This window comes from Nycticebus coucang, chromosome 7 (assembly GCF_027406575.1).
Source record: "Nycticebus coucang isolate mNycCou1 chromosome 7, mNycCou1.pri, whole genome shotgun sequence".
Taxonomy (NCBI): domain Eukaryota; kingdom Metazoa; phylum Chordata; class Mammalia; order Primates; family Lorisidae; genus Nycticebus; species Nycticebus coucang.
The window spans coordinates 98,129,855-98,146,148 of record NC_069786.1 but is presented as its reverse complement, the minus strand read 5'-3'; the positions used below and the strand labels follow the sequence as shown (position 1 = coordinate 98,146,148).

The 16,294-nt window shown below is 43.0% G+C and overlaps 1 protein-coding gene across 1 annotated transcript; it reads left to right on the top strand.

The window, feature by feature from the left end:
- Positions 1 to 2,803: 2,803 nt before the first annotated feature.
- Positions 2,804 to 15,494, top strand: CLK1 (CDC like kinase 1). The gene is made up of 13 exons (XM_053596644.1): positions 2,804 to 2,979; positions 4,812 to 4,972; positions 5,332 to 5,560; positions 6,560 to 6,650; positions 7,049 to 7,115; positions 8,553 to 8,669; positions 8,758 to 8,924; positions 10,254 to 10,348; positions 10,426 to 10,555; positions 12,382 to 12,464; positions 13,951 to 14,030; positions 14,908 to 14,998; positions 15,120 to 15,494. The coding sequence occupies exons 2-13, from the start codon at positions 4,812 to 4,814 to the stop codon at positions 15,261 to 15,263; spliced, it is 1,455 nt and encodes a 484-aa protein (XP_053452619.1). The 5' UTR covers positions 2,804 to 2,979; the 3' UTR covers positions 15,264 to 15,494.
- Positions 15,495 to 16,294: the final 800 nt, after the last annotated feature.

The window sequence follows — 16,294 nt, the reverse complement described above, 5'->3', positions numbered from 1 at the left end:
AAATTAGCTGGGTGTTGTGGCAGGTGCCTGTAGTCCCAGCTATTTGAGAGGTTGAGGCAAGAGGATCACTTGAGTCCAGGAGTTTGAGGTTGCACCGAGTTAGGTGATGCCTTGGCACTGTAGCCTGGAGCAACAGAATGAGACTCTGCCTTAAAAAAAAAAAAAAAAAAAGATAATGACCTACAGTTTCATCCATGTTGCTGAGAAAGATATGATTTCATTCTTAACTGACCACATATACATACCACATTATCTAATAATCTGTTGATAGCCTCGTTAGGTTGAGGGAAAACTTCCATCATAGTAATTTGTGACATTTATCTATAGTTGTTTGGATATATTTAGCAACTTATGTGTTAAGTAAATTTATGAAATCCTAATCTCTGCAAGCTAAAAGCTAATCACGGTGTGCTAGTCACTGTGCTAAGCACTGGGCATTTATGTTCTCCATCTGCAAGATGGACATCAACCATATTCCACTATTACAGGTAAAAGTTGCAATGAACAACTTTATACAAAGAACAAGTTAGTATTTAAAATAATTTCTGTAGGAGTAATCAACCCCAGTAATTACCTAGTCAAAGACAATGAAATACAGTTTCTATCAGGTATAGTTTGATTGTTATACCTCAAACTCATCCACTCCCTTTCTTGTGAAACCAGATTATGTAGCAATTTCTGATAGTTTAAGTGTTAAACAGTGCATACTACTCAGGCGATGGGTACACCAAAAGCCCAGACTGCCACTATACAAATACGCACGTGGGGCTGGGTGCCTGTATTGTAACCAGCAAAAGGACCCCTAAAGTCCCCTAACTGTCTCAGCCTGAGTCCCCGCACATCTCAACCCCACCCCCCACCCCTGGCAAAATCTGGGAACAGATTTCAGAATAGAATAAGGAAGTTCCCAAAGACTCCTAGTCACAGGTAAAACACTGGTGGAATTTACCCCAACCCCCTAGCAATGGCTAAACAATGGTGGAAAACTTACTCAAGCAAAATTTCCCAAGCCAAATTTGTCCCCATGCCAGCTGCCACGATGTAACCTGACTGCTGTAATTGGTGCCAAACCCCCTGACACGCTGTGACCCTGCCCTTGTGCCAACCGCCAAGCTGTAGCCCCACCCCCACCCCCCCAGCCAACTCTGTAACCCCACCACTGGGCTAACTGCCACGTTCTGCTTTTGCTTGCTTACATGGCAACAAAAATGGTATAAAAGATAGCCTGCTTTTCTCTTCAGCCCCGTTTGCCCTTTGGGGCAGCGACCCGCCTGCGCAGGTGTAATAAATCACCATCTGATTTATACCTGAAGTGCCGTCCAAGTCTTTCTTCCAGGTGGCAAATGAGTACACCACCTGTAGCTCAAGCGGGTAAGGTGCCAGCCACATACGCCAGAGCTGGAGGGTTAGAATCCAGCGGGGCTTGCCAAAGACAACCAAAAAATAGGTGGGCATTGTGGTGGGCCCCTGTACTTCCAGCTACTTGGCAGACTGAGGCAAGATAATCGCTTAAGCTCAGGAGTTGGAGGTTGCTGTGAGTTGTGATGCCATGGCACTCTACCCAGGGCGACAGATTGCAGCTCCGTCTCCAAAAAAGGGAAAAAATATATATATATACACGTGGGGGGTAATTCAACTTGTACCCCCAAAATCTTTTTAAATTTTATAGGGCGGCGCCTGTGGCTCAGTCGGTAAGGCGCCAGCCCCATATACCGAGGGTGGCGGGTTCAAACCCGACCCCGGCTGCACTGCAATCAAAAAAATAGCTGGGAGTTGTGGCGGGCGCCTGTAGTCCCAGCTGCTCGGGAGGCTGAGGCAAGAGAATTGCTTAAGCCCAGGAGTTGGAGGTTGCTGTGAGCCGTGTGACGCCACGGCACTCTACCGAGGGCCATAAAATGAGACTCTGTCTCTACAAAAAAAAAAAAAAATCTTTTTAAATTTTAAAGATAAATAATTGAGTGTTGGCAAACTCGTTTTTGAGACAGGAGTCTCACTATGTCCCCCTTGGTACAGTGCCATGGCCGTGCTTATCAATATAGATAGTTACACTGTAGAAGCGGTTAGAACACAGACTGTGCAGAGGAAGACCTGGTGGAGCCACCAGGAGAAGGTGGATATTTACAATCCCAGGGGAGGGGCCTTAGAAGAAACAACCCTGCTCAAGCCTTGATCTCGGACTTGTTTAATGCTGAAATGTAGCTTAAACGTGAAGAGAGGCCACTTCCTACACCCAGGCTCACTAATTTCTTCACCCTTTAAAACCCTGGAGGACATCTTTCAAGGCTAATGATGCACGTGAGCTCCAGCAATTAAAAACTAGGTTACCTTGGGCGGCGCTTGTGGCTCAGTGAGTAGGGTGCCGGTCCCATATGCCGGAGGTGGCAGGTTCAAACCCAGCCCCGTCCAAAGACCACAAAAAAAAAACAAAAAAAACTAGGTTACCTTTGTTTTTTTTAATTTCCCCATAGATTTGGTAATAAAACAGTGGTCTAAGACCCGTAGCAAAACCTGAAACCCAGTCAATTACTTATTTGGAGGTATTTGACGATAGTAGTGTAATAATTTTGAAGCATTATTTTAATTATCGCAAACAGGCCACATAGTTTGTATTCTGCCTCCCTCACTTTTCCTTATTTCTACGTTTACAAATAATTGTAACCGAGCGAGGAAACGCTTCTGCGCAGTAGCCGCAGTGCACTAACAGATTAGGACCGACCAGACCCTGGCAGCAGCGTACCTAAAAGAGTCTGACTCGGCGCCTGCGCACCCCGCGGTCACGCGCGCGCCCCACCCTCCGCGTGCACGCCCCGCCCCGCGGCGGAGACGCGCTCGCAGCGTCATCCTTGTTTTCGAAGCGAGTCTCGACGCTGCGGCTGTCAACTCCATTTTGTTGTCAGCGATTTTCGCAAGCAGTTGGGCGCTTTCTCTGGTCGCCTTGCGAGCTTTGTCTCCTTCGGCTTGGAGTCTTCCGCCAGGACGGTAAGATACAGGAGGGAACGGACTAGGTGTCAGGGCCCTAGCATTGTGCCTGGCCTGCGCCTGGAGATGCCCCTTTCCCTGCGTGTTTGGGGCCCGCAGTCTCTCCAGGACGATCGCCTCCGCCCTGTCGCCCTCGGGCTGCACAAAGCCGCGCGCTCGTCCTCCCCCCTCTGCCAAGTCCCTGCCAGCTTGTGCTTGCGGGAAACAGGTTTGGTGGGGGCTGTCCACGGCGCCCTGGTCGGGTCCGCCGTGCTGTGAGGGAGCGGCCGGCCGGGACTCGAGGCAGGGAGCGCCAGCGAGCGCCATCTTGTTGGCCGCGTAGCCGCGCTGCGAGATGGCGGCGGGGCGGGGCCGGCGGGGGCGGGTGGGGTGGGGTTAGGGTCGGGGAGGGGGGCCGGGGCTGGAGCGCCCGCGGCTGGGGAGGCCAACCCGCGGGAGTGGGGGCAGCGTGCGCTGGGTTTTTGGAATGTGAGGCTTGCGGCTGCTGGGAAGGTTGAAGCCAGCGAAGGAAAAGACGGAACACGTTTAGGAAAATACGCTTAATGTCCGGTTGAGTCTTTAAAGAATTGGTGAGAAGTCCTGAGTGATGTTAACAAAAACCAGGTTTAGGAATCCGTGGAAAGAGAAATAGCATGATATATCGGAAGGATCGTTGTGAGAAATGAGGCGATAGGGCGTTTTTGCGTCGGAGTTTGAACCCTCTCCCTTGGATAACAGCCTTTGGATTCAGAGTTGTACGCGCAGACAGAGGGGGCCAGGATGCTAGAGGGAAAGGCAGTTGATGAAAAGCCTTTTCTTTGTGCTGTCTTTCAAATTGAGGATTTTCCAGCTTTGTTCTTAGTATTTCTGAAAGGAAACGGCTCCCTTCACCCCCAAATTGATTGTGTTAAGATTGCACTTAGTTACTAAATGCGGGGTTGCAGTACTTAGTACCAGCTGGGGAGTGGTTCTCGAAAGACAGTATTTTGTCGTTTTTATGCTCCGTTGCCATCCTTGACTTCCATATATAATAAAGTCCTCGGTAGTTTAATATATAATATATATATATGTCTGAAAAGGGGGTGTATATATATATATATATTTTTTTTTTTTTTTTTTTTTTGAGGCAGAGTCTCCCTTTGTCGCCCTTGGTAGAGTGCCTTGGCGTCACAGCTCACAGCAACCTCAGACTCCTGGGCTCAAGCGATTCTCTTGTCTGAGCCGCCCGAGTAGCTGGGACTACAGACACCCGCAACAACGCCCTGCCATTTTTTTAGAGATGAGATCTGACTGTAGCTCAAGCCTAGTCTCCAACCTGTGACCTCAGGCGATCCGCCCAACTTGGCCTCCCAGAGTGCTAGGATTTACAGGCAAGAGCCACGGCGCCGCCTGGCTTCATTTTCAGAAATACACTGTGTACTGTACTGCGAACAGTTTAGTGATGGTGAAGAACATTTATCATTGCATTAGAGTTGTAGGTTAGTTTCTGATACAAGTTTATTCTTTTTTCTTTAGTTTCTATCTGATACACGTTTAAATGGGGGGAATGATGTAGAGACGTTCAAGACGGGTAAAATTTAACAAAGTTAATAAATTGCAATTTCTTCTCCACCTTTTTATTTCTTACCTCCTTTTAGTAAATCTGAGCGTGACATAGGTAATACAGACCTCATAAGTTCAAACTCCAGTAATTGGACTTACCAGTGGTTCAGTTTGGGTGATGATGGTTTCCGAACTTTGACTTAAAAGAACAATTTCAAAGGTTACAAGTAGGGTGAATTTGTAAGAGCTTTATTATTAAACAGCTCTGTATGGGATACAATTTAACTAGGAAAAAATTGTCTTTTGTGCAGATGAGACACTCAAAGAGAACGTACGATTCTGAGTGGGAAGAAAAGGACTGGGATTGTGGAAAATGGAGGAGCAGCAGCAGTCATAAAAGAAAGAAGAGATCACACAGCAGTGCTCGGGAGAATAAGCGCTGCAAATACAATCACTCTAAAACATCTGATAGGTAAGGAGGGTACTTAAAACATCTCCATATAAAAATAACATTTTTAGGGTAGTATTAACTTTACTTAAAATAATGACTGATTATCATTCTTTTCTGTTTCCCGTGAGTGATTTTGTTGGCTTGTGATGTTTGTAAAATTGGTGGATGAGAGGCTTATAAAATCTTTTTTAGAGGGCTGTGCCTGTGGCTCAAGGAGTAGGGCGCCGGTCCCAAATGCCAAAGGTGGCAGGTTCAAACCCAGCCCCGGCCAAAAAAAAATCTTTTTTAGAGTCCTAATTTAAGAGATAGACTAAGGATTTCAGGATATTTGGTATTAGCATAAACCAAATGATCTTTTTTTTTTTTTTTTTGGTCTCTAGCCATTATTTGGAAAGCAGGTCTATAAATGAGAAGGATTATTATAGTCGACGCTACATTGATGAATACAGAAATGACTACAGTCAAGGATGTGAACTTGGATATCGCCATAGAGACCATGAGAGCAGATATCAAAACCATAGTAGCAAGTCATCTGGTAGAAGTGGAAGAAGTAGTTATAAAAGCAAACACAGGATTCACCACAGTACTTCACATCATCGTTCACACGGGGTATGAGCTCTTTTAAAACATTTTGGAAATTTTATTTCCCGTGGGAACAGGAAAACTTGAATTTGTATTTGATTATTTGAGAAAGTGTTTAAGATGAAGTCATCTCAATTTTAACTTGCAGGATTCTTTCTGTGTTTGTACATTAGATAGAAAATTCTTGAAGTTAGTACACATTTAGTTCTGTACTACCAGACTTAATTGTTGGTTGGCTTTTAATTGTCATTCCAGTGAAATAATGGAGATAATTTAGTAGGTTAGTTTATAAAAGTCATTGCAAGATATTCTAAAAGGTTTTTTTAGTACCTAAAGAAATCTGATTTGATAAGTTGAAGACCACAAAAATAGAAAAGACATTTTCATGTGATTGAAGATTAGGTATATGCCTCTTTGTTCTAAGCATGTTCTCTAATCCCTTTTTCACTAAGCAAGCCACACCAGATTTGAACTATGGGTTGTATATTAATTTGGAGATCAGCTCAGATGACATTTAAAATGCTATAGTAGTATTCTTGTATGCCAGATCTTTTTTCCCCCCACAATTAGGACTTTCAATTTTATTTACTGTTTTAATATTTGTTTTCTTAGATTACCTAGGAAATTTTAATTTGGCCACAGTCTACTTTGACAAGTAAATATTACATCCTACATTAAATTAGGACACTAGAAACGTAAAATTATGTTTCAGTGAATGCTACAACTAAGCATTTTTTTTTTTTTTTAAAGAAAAACAATTGTATTATGTTTTGTTGCCTTGCCACTTTGAGTATCTTATCTGAAAATCTGTTCCTTGCCATGTTTTTCTCCTGTTAACATAAACTATGTGCCCTGTGAATTTCTGGGGACTGAATTTGAAATTGCTCCTGCCAACCGTTTGTGGCCTGGCGTGTATCTGAATGCCTGAATATCTCCCCGCTGAATGAATTTCGTATTCTGCCCTGAATTCACTCGGGTATATTGATTGGCTGGATGATCTTGGTGCCGCCCACTTGACGTTTCCAGAAGAGTCACCGAAGGAAAAGAACCAGGAGTGTAGAGGATGATGAGGAGGGTCACCTGATCTGTCAGAGTGGAGACGTACTAAGTGCAAGATGTATAGAATATTTTTCAACACTTATTAATTTTCAGATAACATAATCTATATATAGATTAAGATTACAGGGATTTGGAAGTCTTTTCTTTCTCTGTTTTTTCTTTGTTTATTTTATTTTTCCATTTCTTTTGGTGGGGGGGGATTGTGTTTTTGCTTTCTTTAGAAATGTTTGTTATGCAGAACTTCCAGAACAGTAAATCAAGTTAATGAAATTAGCCTAAAAATGAAATTAGAACTAAAAATAGTTACATGTTTTTTGATGGTGTTGACCAATAAAATAAATACCTAGTGATAAGGAAATTTATAACATCAACTAGAATAATCTGCATTGATAGCATTTATTATAAGTAAATTGTTTCCACTTCCTGGTATGATTGAGATTTATTTCTCTCTTTTAGATGAAATTGTTGATACTTTAGGTGAAGGAGCTTTTGGAAAAGTCGTGGAGTGCATCGATCATAAAGCGTAAGTTTCCCGTGCTGGGATTATACTTGAGGTGGTCACTTTAGAAGTGTTTCGACCGGCCCAGCATCTGTGGCTCAAGTGGCTAAGGCGCCAGCCACATACACCTCAGCTGGCGGGTTCGAATCCAGCCTGGGCCCGCTAAACGACAGCTGCAACCAAAAAGTAACCAGGCATCGTGACAGGTGCCTGTAGTCCCAGATACTTGGGAGGCTGAGGCAGGAGAATGGCTTGAGCCCAGGAGTTGGAGGTTCCTATGAGCTGTGATGTCACAGCACTCTATCCAGGGTGACAGCTTGAGGCTCTGTCTCAAAAAAAAAAAAAAAAAAAATTGGTTTGACCATGAGTTACAGCTGTGTGTTTGTACTTTTTTAGCTTGGGTCTTTTGACTTGGATATAAGATATCTCCACTTAAAGATACTTAGTACCCATAGTATTATTTAAGCAGTAGCTATTAATCGTACTTGCAACTTTTTGCGGGGTATTGGGGGACAGAGTCTCAACTCTCTTGCCTAGGCTAGAGTGCTGTGCAGTCAGCCTAGCTCACAGCAACCATAAACTCCTAGGTCTGAGTGATCCTCCTCTTTAGCCTCTGGAATAGCTGGGACTACAGGTGTCCACCACAATGTCTGGCTAGTTTTTCTATTTTTAGTAGAGACAGGGTCTTGCTCTGGCTCAAGCTGGTCTTCAACTCCTGAGCTCAAGATAACCTCCCACCTTGGCCTCCCAGAGTGCTAGGATTACAGACATGAGCTGTTGCACCCAGCTGTACATGGCTACTAATTCCAGGCTGAGAACGTATTTTGTCATTTGACGTATTATGGGCATAGTTGTGGCCAGAATTCCCCCCCCCCCCCCCAGATCTGTGGTTTTCAGCCTTCATTTTATATTAGGTGCCTTTGAAGTTTGGTTCAACCCTTATCTTTTCAGGGTAGTAGTTACCTTGCAGCATACATATATGTAGATGATGGTCTCAGTCTCGCTCTTTGCCTGGGCTAGAGCGACATGGCCTAAGCCTAGCTCACAGCAGCCTCAGACTCCTGGGTTTGAGTGATCCTCCTTAGCCTCCCAAGTAGCAGGGACCATAGGCACCCACCACAGTGCCTGGGTAGTTTTTCTAGCTTTAGTAGAGAAGGGGGTCTCACTTTGTTCCAGCTGGTCTCCAACTCCTGAGCTCAAGGGGTCCTCTGGCCTCAGCCTCCCAGAGTGCTAGAATTCCAGGCATAAGCCACTATGTCTAGGCCATCTTTTATTTTCAGAAAGTACCATAATTCATTTTGATAACACAGGGATGGTAACTCTTCTAAATTGGTGTTACAGGCTTAATTATCTCCATTGAATTACTGATTAAAATTTCTTAAGATAGTATACAGTTTTTTCCCTTTACCTTTTGTGTTCCTGTGTTTTCTTTATCATTTTTTAACTTATTTTCTCTAACAGGGGAGGTAGACATGTAGCAGTAAAAATAGTTAAAAATGTGGATAGATATTGTGAAGCTGCTCGCTCAGAAATACAAGTTCTGGAACACCTAAATACAACAGACCCCAACAGTACTTTGTAAGTATTGAATTGGGACTTGAAAAATGGCCTCCAGCAGATTTGACTTGTGAGAAGCTGTACTAAGTTATTTTTCATGTGTTTCTAGTCGATGTGTCCAGATGTTGGAGTGGTTTGAGCATCATGGTCACATCTGCATTGTGTTTGAACTACTGGGACTTAGTACTTACGACTTCATTAAGGAAAATGGTTTTCTACCATTTCGACTGGATCATATCAGGAAGATGGCATATCAGATATGCAAGTCTGTGAATTGTAAGTTTTTGGCACATCTTGTGGAAACTTGAATTTGAGACTAAATGCCAGGTGGATTTGCATCTTTAAAAATAGGACCTAACATGGGACTTGGAGGCTCAGTTTAAGAGTAGTCATAAATTGGGCGGCGCCTGTGGCTCAAGGAGTAGGGCGCCGGTCCCATATGCTGGAGGTAGTGGGTTCAAACCTAACCTGGCCAAAAACCAAAAAAAAAAAAGAGTAGTCATAAATTAAGGGATGGGTGTTTAGAGATGTTGGGCAAAGGTTAGTAAATTTCAGTTAGGAAGAATAAGTTTCAGATGCCTATTATATGTCACGGTGCCCATAAGTTAGTTTTAATACTTATGCTTAAATTGGTAAGCATGGATTTTAAGTGTCCTCTCTCTTTTTTTTTTAGACAGTCTGACTTTTTTGCCCTTTGTAGAGTGCTATGGTGTCACAGCTCACAGCAACTTCCAGCTGTTGGGCTTAAGCGATTCTCTTGCCTCAGCCTCCCGAGTAGCTGAGACTACAGCCACCCGCCACAATGCCCAGCTTTTTTTTGTTATTGTTGTTGCAGTTGTCATTACTGTTTTAGCTGGCCAGGGCCGGGTTCAAGCCTGCCACCCTCGGTATATGGGGCCAACACCCTATCCAATGAGCCACAGGCACTGCCTAATCTTAAGTGTTCTTAACCATCAAAAGTATGTGAGGTGTAACGCAGATGTTAATTAGCTTGATTTAGCCATTAAACAGTGTAGACATAATATGAATCTTATCCCATATATGTGCAATTTTTATCAAGAAAGGAGGAGGAAGAGTAGGTATAAAAAATTTACTTGGTAATAAGCTATTGGTCTGCAGTGTGCATTTCTCAGTAAATAAGATATTATCTAGCATATATAATATACTGTTGATATGCAAACTGAGTTACTTTCTTACTTCTAAATGTTAACCAAGAACCTTAGGGAAAAAATTAAAGCATCGCAAATCTCAGCTTCATTGGAAGTTGTTTTTTGTTTTTTGTGTTTTTTTTTTTTTCCTTTTGCATATAGCTGCAGTGGGTTTTTTGTTTTTTGTGTTTTTTTTTTTGGGGGGGGGGGTTTGAACCTGCCACCTCCAGTATATGGGGCCGGTGCCCTACTCACTGAGCCACAGGCGCTGCCCCTGCAGTGGGCTTTTTAAGGAAGGGGTAGTAGATTTTAGTCCCTGATCATTTTTCAGCAGACTTGAATATTGTTGACCACTTCTTTGGGCATGTGGGAAAGGTATAAGAAAGTTTCGGGCTTTGGTTTGCCTTGTATTTTCTGATTTTCAGATTACAACCATTATTTTCTGTTTCATTTTCAGTTTTGCACAGTAATAAATTGACTCACACAGACTTAAAGCCTGAAAACATCCTATTTGTGCAATCTGACTACACAGAGGTGTATAATCCCAAAATGGTAAGTCTACAATATGTTATCTTCATAATTTCAAATGAGTATTTTATGTTATCTTAAACTCATTTATGATTTTTCAGAAACGTGATGAACGTACCTTAATAAATCCAGATATTAAAGTTGTAGACTTCGGAAGTGCAACCTATGATGATGAACATCACAGTACATTAGTATCTACAAGACATTATAGAGCACCTGAAGTTATCTTAGGTTAGTATTAATTGTGGTTTGAGGACCTGGGTATTTGTTTTTTTTTAGAGACAGAGTCTCACTGTATCGCTCTCGGTAGAGTGCCATGGCATCTCACAGCTCACAGCAACCTCCAACTCCTGGGCTGAAGCGATTCTCTTGCCTCAGCCTCCCGAGTAGCTGGAACTACAGGCACCCGCCACAACGCCCAGCTATTTTTTGGTTTGCAGTTCAGCCGGGGCCGGGCCTGAACCCGCCACCCTCGGTAATGGGGCCGGTGCCTTACCGACTGAGCCACAGGCGCCGCCCGGACCTGGGTATTTTATTATTGATACTGACTTAAAATTTGTTTATAGTTCAAGGTCTCATTTATAGGATTTTTTACATGTTTCTCTCTCTCTCTTTTTTTTTTTTTCAGAGACAGAGTCTCACTTTACTGCCCTTGGTAGAGTGCCGTGGCGTCACAGACCACAGCAACCTCCAACTCCTGGGCTTAAGCGATTCTCTTGCCTCAGTCTCCCGAGTAGCTGAGACTACAGGCGCCTGCCACAACGCCCTGCTATTTTTTTTTTTTTTTTTTTATTGCAGTTTGGCTGGGGTCAGGTTTGAACCCGCCACCCTCTATATATGGGGCTGGCGCCCTACCCAGGGAGCCACAGGCGCTGCCCTTTTTAAAGAGTCTCACTTTGTCACCCTCAGCAGAGTGCTATGGCATCACAGCTCACAGCAACCTCAAACTCTTGGGCTTAAGTGATTCTCTTGCCTTAGCCTCCCAAGTAGCTGAGACTACAGGCGCTCATCACAACACCCAGCTATTTTTTTATTGCAGTTGCCGCCATTGTTTGGCAGACCCTGGTTGGGTTCAAACCTGCCAGCCCTGGTGTGTGTGACTGGTGCCCTAGTTGCTGAGTTACAGGCACTGAGCCTTATCTTTTTCTTTTTAAGGGATTAATATCATGAAACAGATTACAGATTTTAAGCTCTCAATTGTTTCAGCTAATGAGCTCTGGGACTATGAGCTAGAGGCTTAATCTTACTGGAATTCTTGCATATTTGTAATATATGATAGGGGTAATAATTTAATGAGTTATTTAATAATCATTATTTAATGATTAAATAATAATAATTAGACACTTTATGACTGCTCAGTCTTTGCATGATGCAGACAGCTCCCGTCTTACAGGTTAAGGACCTAAGGCTCAGGAAAAATTATTCCCAAATCACTAGTTGCATTAGCACTGGTTGTCTCTCAAGTAGGTTGAGATTTCAAACCTTATATCACCAAAGCCCTTTTATTTATGTATTTATTTACTTATTTTGAGACAGAGTCTTACTTTGTTGCCCTGGGTAGAATGCCATGGCATCATAGCTCACAGCAACCTCAGACTCTTGGGCTCAAATGATTCTCTTGGCTCAGCCTCCCAAGTAACTGGGACTAAGGCACCCAGCACAACACTCAACTATTTTTTTTTTTTTTTTTTTGGCAGTTCTTGGCTGGGGCTGGGTTTGAACCCAGCACCTCCAGCATATGGGGCTGGTGCCTTACTCCTTTGAGCCACCGGGCTGCCCAACACTCAACTATTTTTAGAGAGAGGGTTTTGCTCTTGCTCAGGCAGTCCACCCACCTCAGCCTCCCAGAGTGCTAGGATTACAGGTGTGAGCAACCAAGCTCAGTTCAAAAGCCCTTTTAAATGTAATGCTATTATATTGTATTTAACTTTGGATTAAATGATTCCTTAAGATTCTTCCACTTCAGATATCACATGTGGTGTTGTTTTGTTAACTGACTTCTAATGTCTTTAAGAAATATCGAGGATTTTTCCCTAATATTTTGCTTTGTTTTACAGCCTTAGGGTGGTCTCAGCCATGTGACGTCTGGAGTATAGGATGCATTCTTATTGAATACTACCTTGGGTTTACAGTATTTCCAGTAAGTGACAATGATCTGTTCTACTCTTTTGTACAAGAAAGGGGCCTATTTATGTGAAGTAGTACTTTAATTCAAAGTATACATATAGCGTTTTTTTTGTAGAGACGGAGTCTCACTTTATGGCCCTCGGTAGAGTGCTGTGGCCTCACACAGCTCACAGCAACCTCCAACTCCTGGCTTAAGCGATTCTCTTGCCTCAGCCTCCGAGCAGCTGGGACTACAGGCGCGTGCCACAACGGCTGGCTATTTTTTGGTTGCAGTTTGGCCGGGGCCGGGTTTGAACCCGCCACCCTCGGCATATGGGGCCGGCGCCTTACCGACTGAGCCACAGGCGCCGCCACATATAGCTTTAATATAGCATTTTTCGTCGTAGGCTATTAATTGTAGATAAGCATAAAGAAATAAAGATGTAATTACAATGTATCTTTTCTTTTTTTTTTTTTTTTTTTGTAGAGACAGAGTTTCACTTTATTGCTGTCAGTAGAGTGCCGTGGCGTCACAGAGCTCACAGCAACCTCCAACTCCTGGGCCTAGGCGATTCTCCTGCCTCAGCCTCCCAAGTAGCTGGTACTACAGGCGCTCGCTACAATGCCCTGCTATTTTTTTGTTGCAGTTTGGCCGGGGCCGGGTTTGAACCTGCCACCCTCAGTATACGGGGCTGGCGCCCTGCTCACTGAGCCACAGGCGCCACCCGATGTATCTTTTCTTAATAGTCATTTTATTTGAAGCAGTTTTTTAAAACTGCTTAAAGTGCTTTAAGGCTAAAGCACTTAGCCTGTCCATTTAGAGCAGGGGTCCTCAAACTTTTTAAACAGGGGGCCAATTCACTGTCCCTCAGACCATTGGAGGGCTGGACTATAGTTTAAAAGAAAAAATTCCTATGCACATTGCACATATCTTACTTTGAAGTAAAAAAAAACAAAACGGGAACAAACAATCATACCGCCTCATGTGGCCTGCAGGCTGCAGTTTGAAGACCCCTGATTTTAGAGGAATCATTGTCAAACTTGTTCTGTGGGCCTGAATAGTTTTTGCTATCAGCCGTAACTTGCGATAGGTTCGGTGCCTGTAGCTCAGTGGCTAGAGCATCAGCCACGTATGCTGTGGCTAGTGGGTTCAAACCCCTCCCAGGGCTGCTAAAACAACAATGACAACTGCAACAACAACAAAATATCCGGGCATTGTGGTAGGCGCTTGTAGTCCCAGCTACTTGGGAGACCGGGAGGCTGAGGCAAGAGAATCGCTTAAGCCCAAGAGTTTGAGATTGCTGTGAGCTGTGATGCCACAGCTCTCTACCGAGGGCAACATAAGGAAACTCTGTCTCAAATAAATAAATAAACTTGGCAGTAAAGTGTGCCTTTTTGGTGGTCACCTTCTTTGTGACTTAATCATCTATAGACTAGAAAATTAGCCACTATGTTAAAATGAAAATGAAGCACAATGTGTATGCAGAGATTGTTAAGTTGTTTTTCCTTTATTATTTTAGACACATGATAGTAAGGAGCACTTGGCAATGATGGAAAGGATTCTTGGACCTTTACCAAAACATATGATACAGAAAACCAGGTATGTTTTTTTAAAGAGTTAGTGCTGTTCTTATTACCACTTGGCCTTGGCCATGTGTTTTGATTAGAACTTTGTAAAACAAGGCCAGGTGTGGTGGCTCACACCTGTAATCCTAGCACTCTGGGAGGCCAAAGTGGGTAGATTGCCTGAGTTCACAGGTTCAAGACCAGCCTGACCAACTGCGAGACCCTGTCTCTAAAAAATAGCTGCATGTTGTGGCAGGCACCTGTAGTCCCAGCTATTCATGAGACTGAGACAAGAGAAACACTTGAGCCCAAGAATTTGAGGTTGCTGTGAGCTATGATGGGACTGTACTCGGGTTAACGAAGTGAGACTCTGTCTCAAAAAAACAAAACAAAAGAACTTTATAAAACAAGTATAAGTCAAGGGCGGTGCTTATGGGTAGGATGCTGGCCCCATATACCGAGGGTGGTGGGATCGAATCTGGCCCCTGCCACACTGCAACAGAAAATATCCGGGCCTTGGGATGGGTGTCTGTAATCCTAGCTACTCAGGAGGCTGAGGCAAGGGAATTGTCTAAGCCCAGGAATTGGAGGTTGCTGTGAGCTGTGACACCATGGCACTCTACCGAGGGCGATAAAGTGAAACTCTTTCTCTAAAACAACAACAACAAAAAAAACTGGTATAAGTCAAACTAATGCTTTTTCAGTTAAGCAGCAGATTAGTTGATGGGAGGGAGATGACCTAATTTCTATCCTTTGGTTACATTTGAAGTTTCTAGACCAGCATTAGTCTTTGATCTGTAAAAGGGTAGTAATTGATGCGACCATTCACCTTTGCTGGATGTTTTAAGTTTCTTTTTTTTTTATTTATAAATTCGTGTTATAAACATGAATGGATATTGACTTATTTTTAGGAAACGTAAATATTTCCATCATGATCGATTAGATTGGGATGAGCACAGTTCTGCTGGCAGATATGTTTCAAGGCGCTGTAAACCTCTGAAAGTAAGTCTGGGGTATTGCTTAATGATCAAAACCTGTAGCTTCTCCTGTTTTCATGGTTGTGACAAAATACAGTAAAGATAACTAGAGACAGCTATTGAGTGTATTTCTATTTTTCTTTTAGGAATTTATGCTTTCTCAGGATGCTGAACATGAACTTCTCTTTGACCTCATTCAGAAGATGTTGGAGTATGATCCAGCCGAAAGAATTACTCTCAAAGAAGCTTTAAAGCATCCTTTCTTTGACTTAATGAGAAAAACTCAATAGATCCGTAATTGTGTTCAGCTTTCCTGAAGAGATCTTACAGAGTGGACTGTATCAGTCTAATTTTAAAATACTAAGTTATTTTGTACAGCTTTGTAAATTTCTTAACATTTTTATATCATTGCCATGTTTATTTTGTTTAGATAATTTAAATACATAGCTAAGTATAGTAATGAACATCTTTTTCAGTAATTATAAAATGATTTATTCAGAATAAACTTTGTGCTTATGAAATTTATATGAATCTATACAGTTAGTTTCTAGCACCATTTTCTTCCTACCTCTATCATTATAAAGAATGGACATAGGTTTTTGTCTTCGTAGGTTTTCTTAAGTATTTAGAAATACTTAGCTTTGGGTGGTGCCTGTGGCTCAAAGGAGTAGGGCGCTGGCCCCATATGCCGGAGGTGGCAGGTTCAAACCCAGCCCTGGCCAAAAACTTCAAAAAAAAAAAGAAAGAAATACTTATCTTTATTTCCATTTTGAGGATTATCAAAATTGGGGCTTATGCCTGCCTTTTCTAAGTTTAATGTGATGAAACAAACTACAGTTACAGGTTAGCCAAGGATTCAAGTTTGATATCTATTTGCTGGTCTCCACGTAAGTAGGATTATGCAAGTGACTAGGTCTTGGTGCTCCTTCAGGACTGATAACTATGGAGCTTTAACAATCATTTGCAGCCAAGGAACAAGGATGCTTTAAGAATCATTTGTAGCCAGGGCGGCGCCTGTGGCTCAGTCAGTGGGGCGCCGGCCCCATATACCGAGGGTGGTGGGTTCAAGCCCGGCCCTGGCCAAACTTCAACCAAAAAATGGCCGGGCGCCTGTGGTCCCAGCTGCTCGGGAGGCTGAGGCAAGAGAATCGCTTGGGCCCAGGCATTGGAGGTTGCTGTGAGTTGTGTGACGCCACGGCACTCTACCAAGGGCCATAAAGTGAGACTGTCTCTACAAAAAAAAAGAAAAAAGAATCATTTGCAGCCAAGGATAGATGGAACTTCAATAGTCATTTGCAGCTAAGTCTCTGAATTATTAAGA

Excerpts from the sequence above, each read along its gene's own strand:
- CLK1 (XM_053596644.1), top strand. The coding sequence starts at position 4,812 with ATGAGACACTCAAAGAGAACGTACGATTCTGAGTGGGAAGAAAAGGAC. Across the intron at positions 4,973-5,331 it reads CACTCTAAAACATCTGATAG|CCATTATTTGGAAAGCAGGT; the intron begins GTAAGGAGGGTA and ends TTTGGTCTCTAG. Across the intron at positions 5,561-6,559 it reads CACATCATCGTTCACACGGG|AAGAGTCACCGAAGGAAAAG; the intron begins GTATGAGCTCTT and ends TGACGTTTCCAG.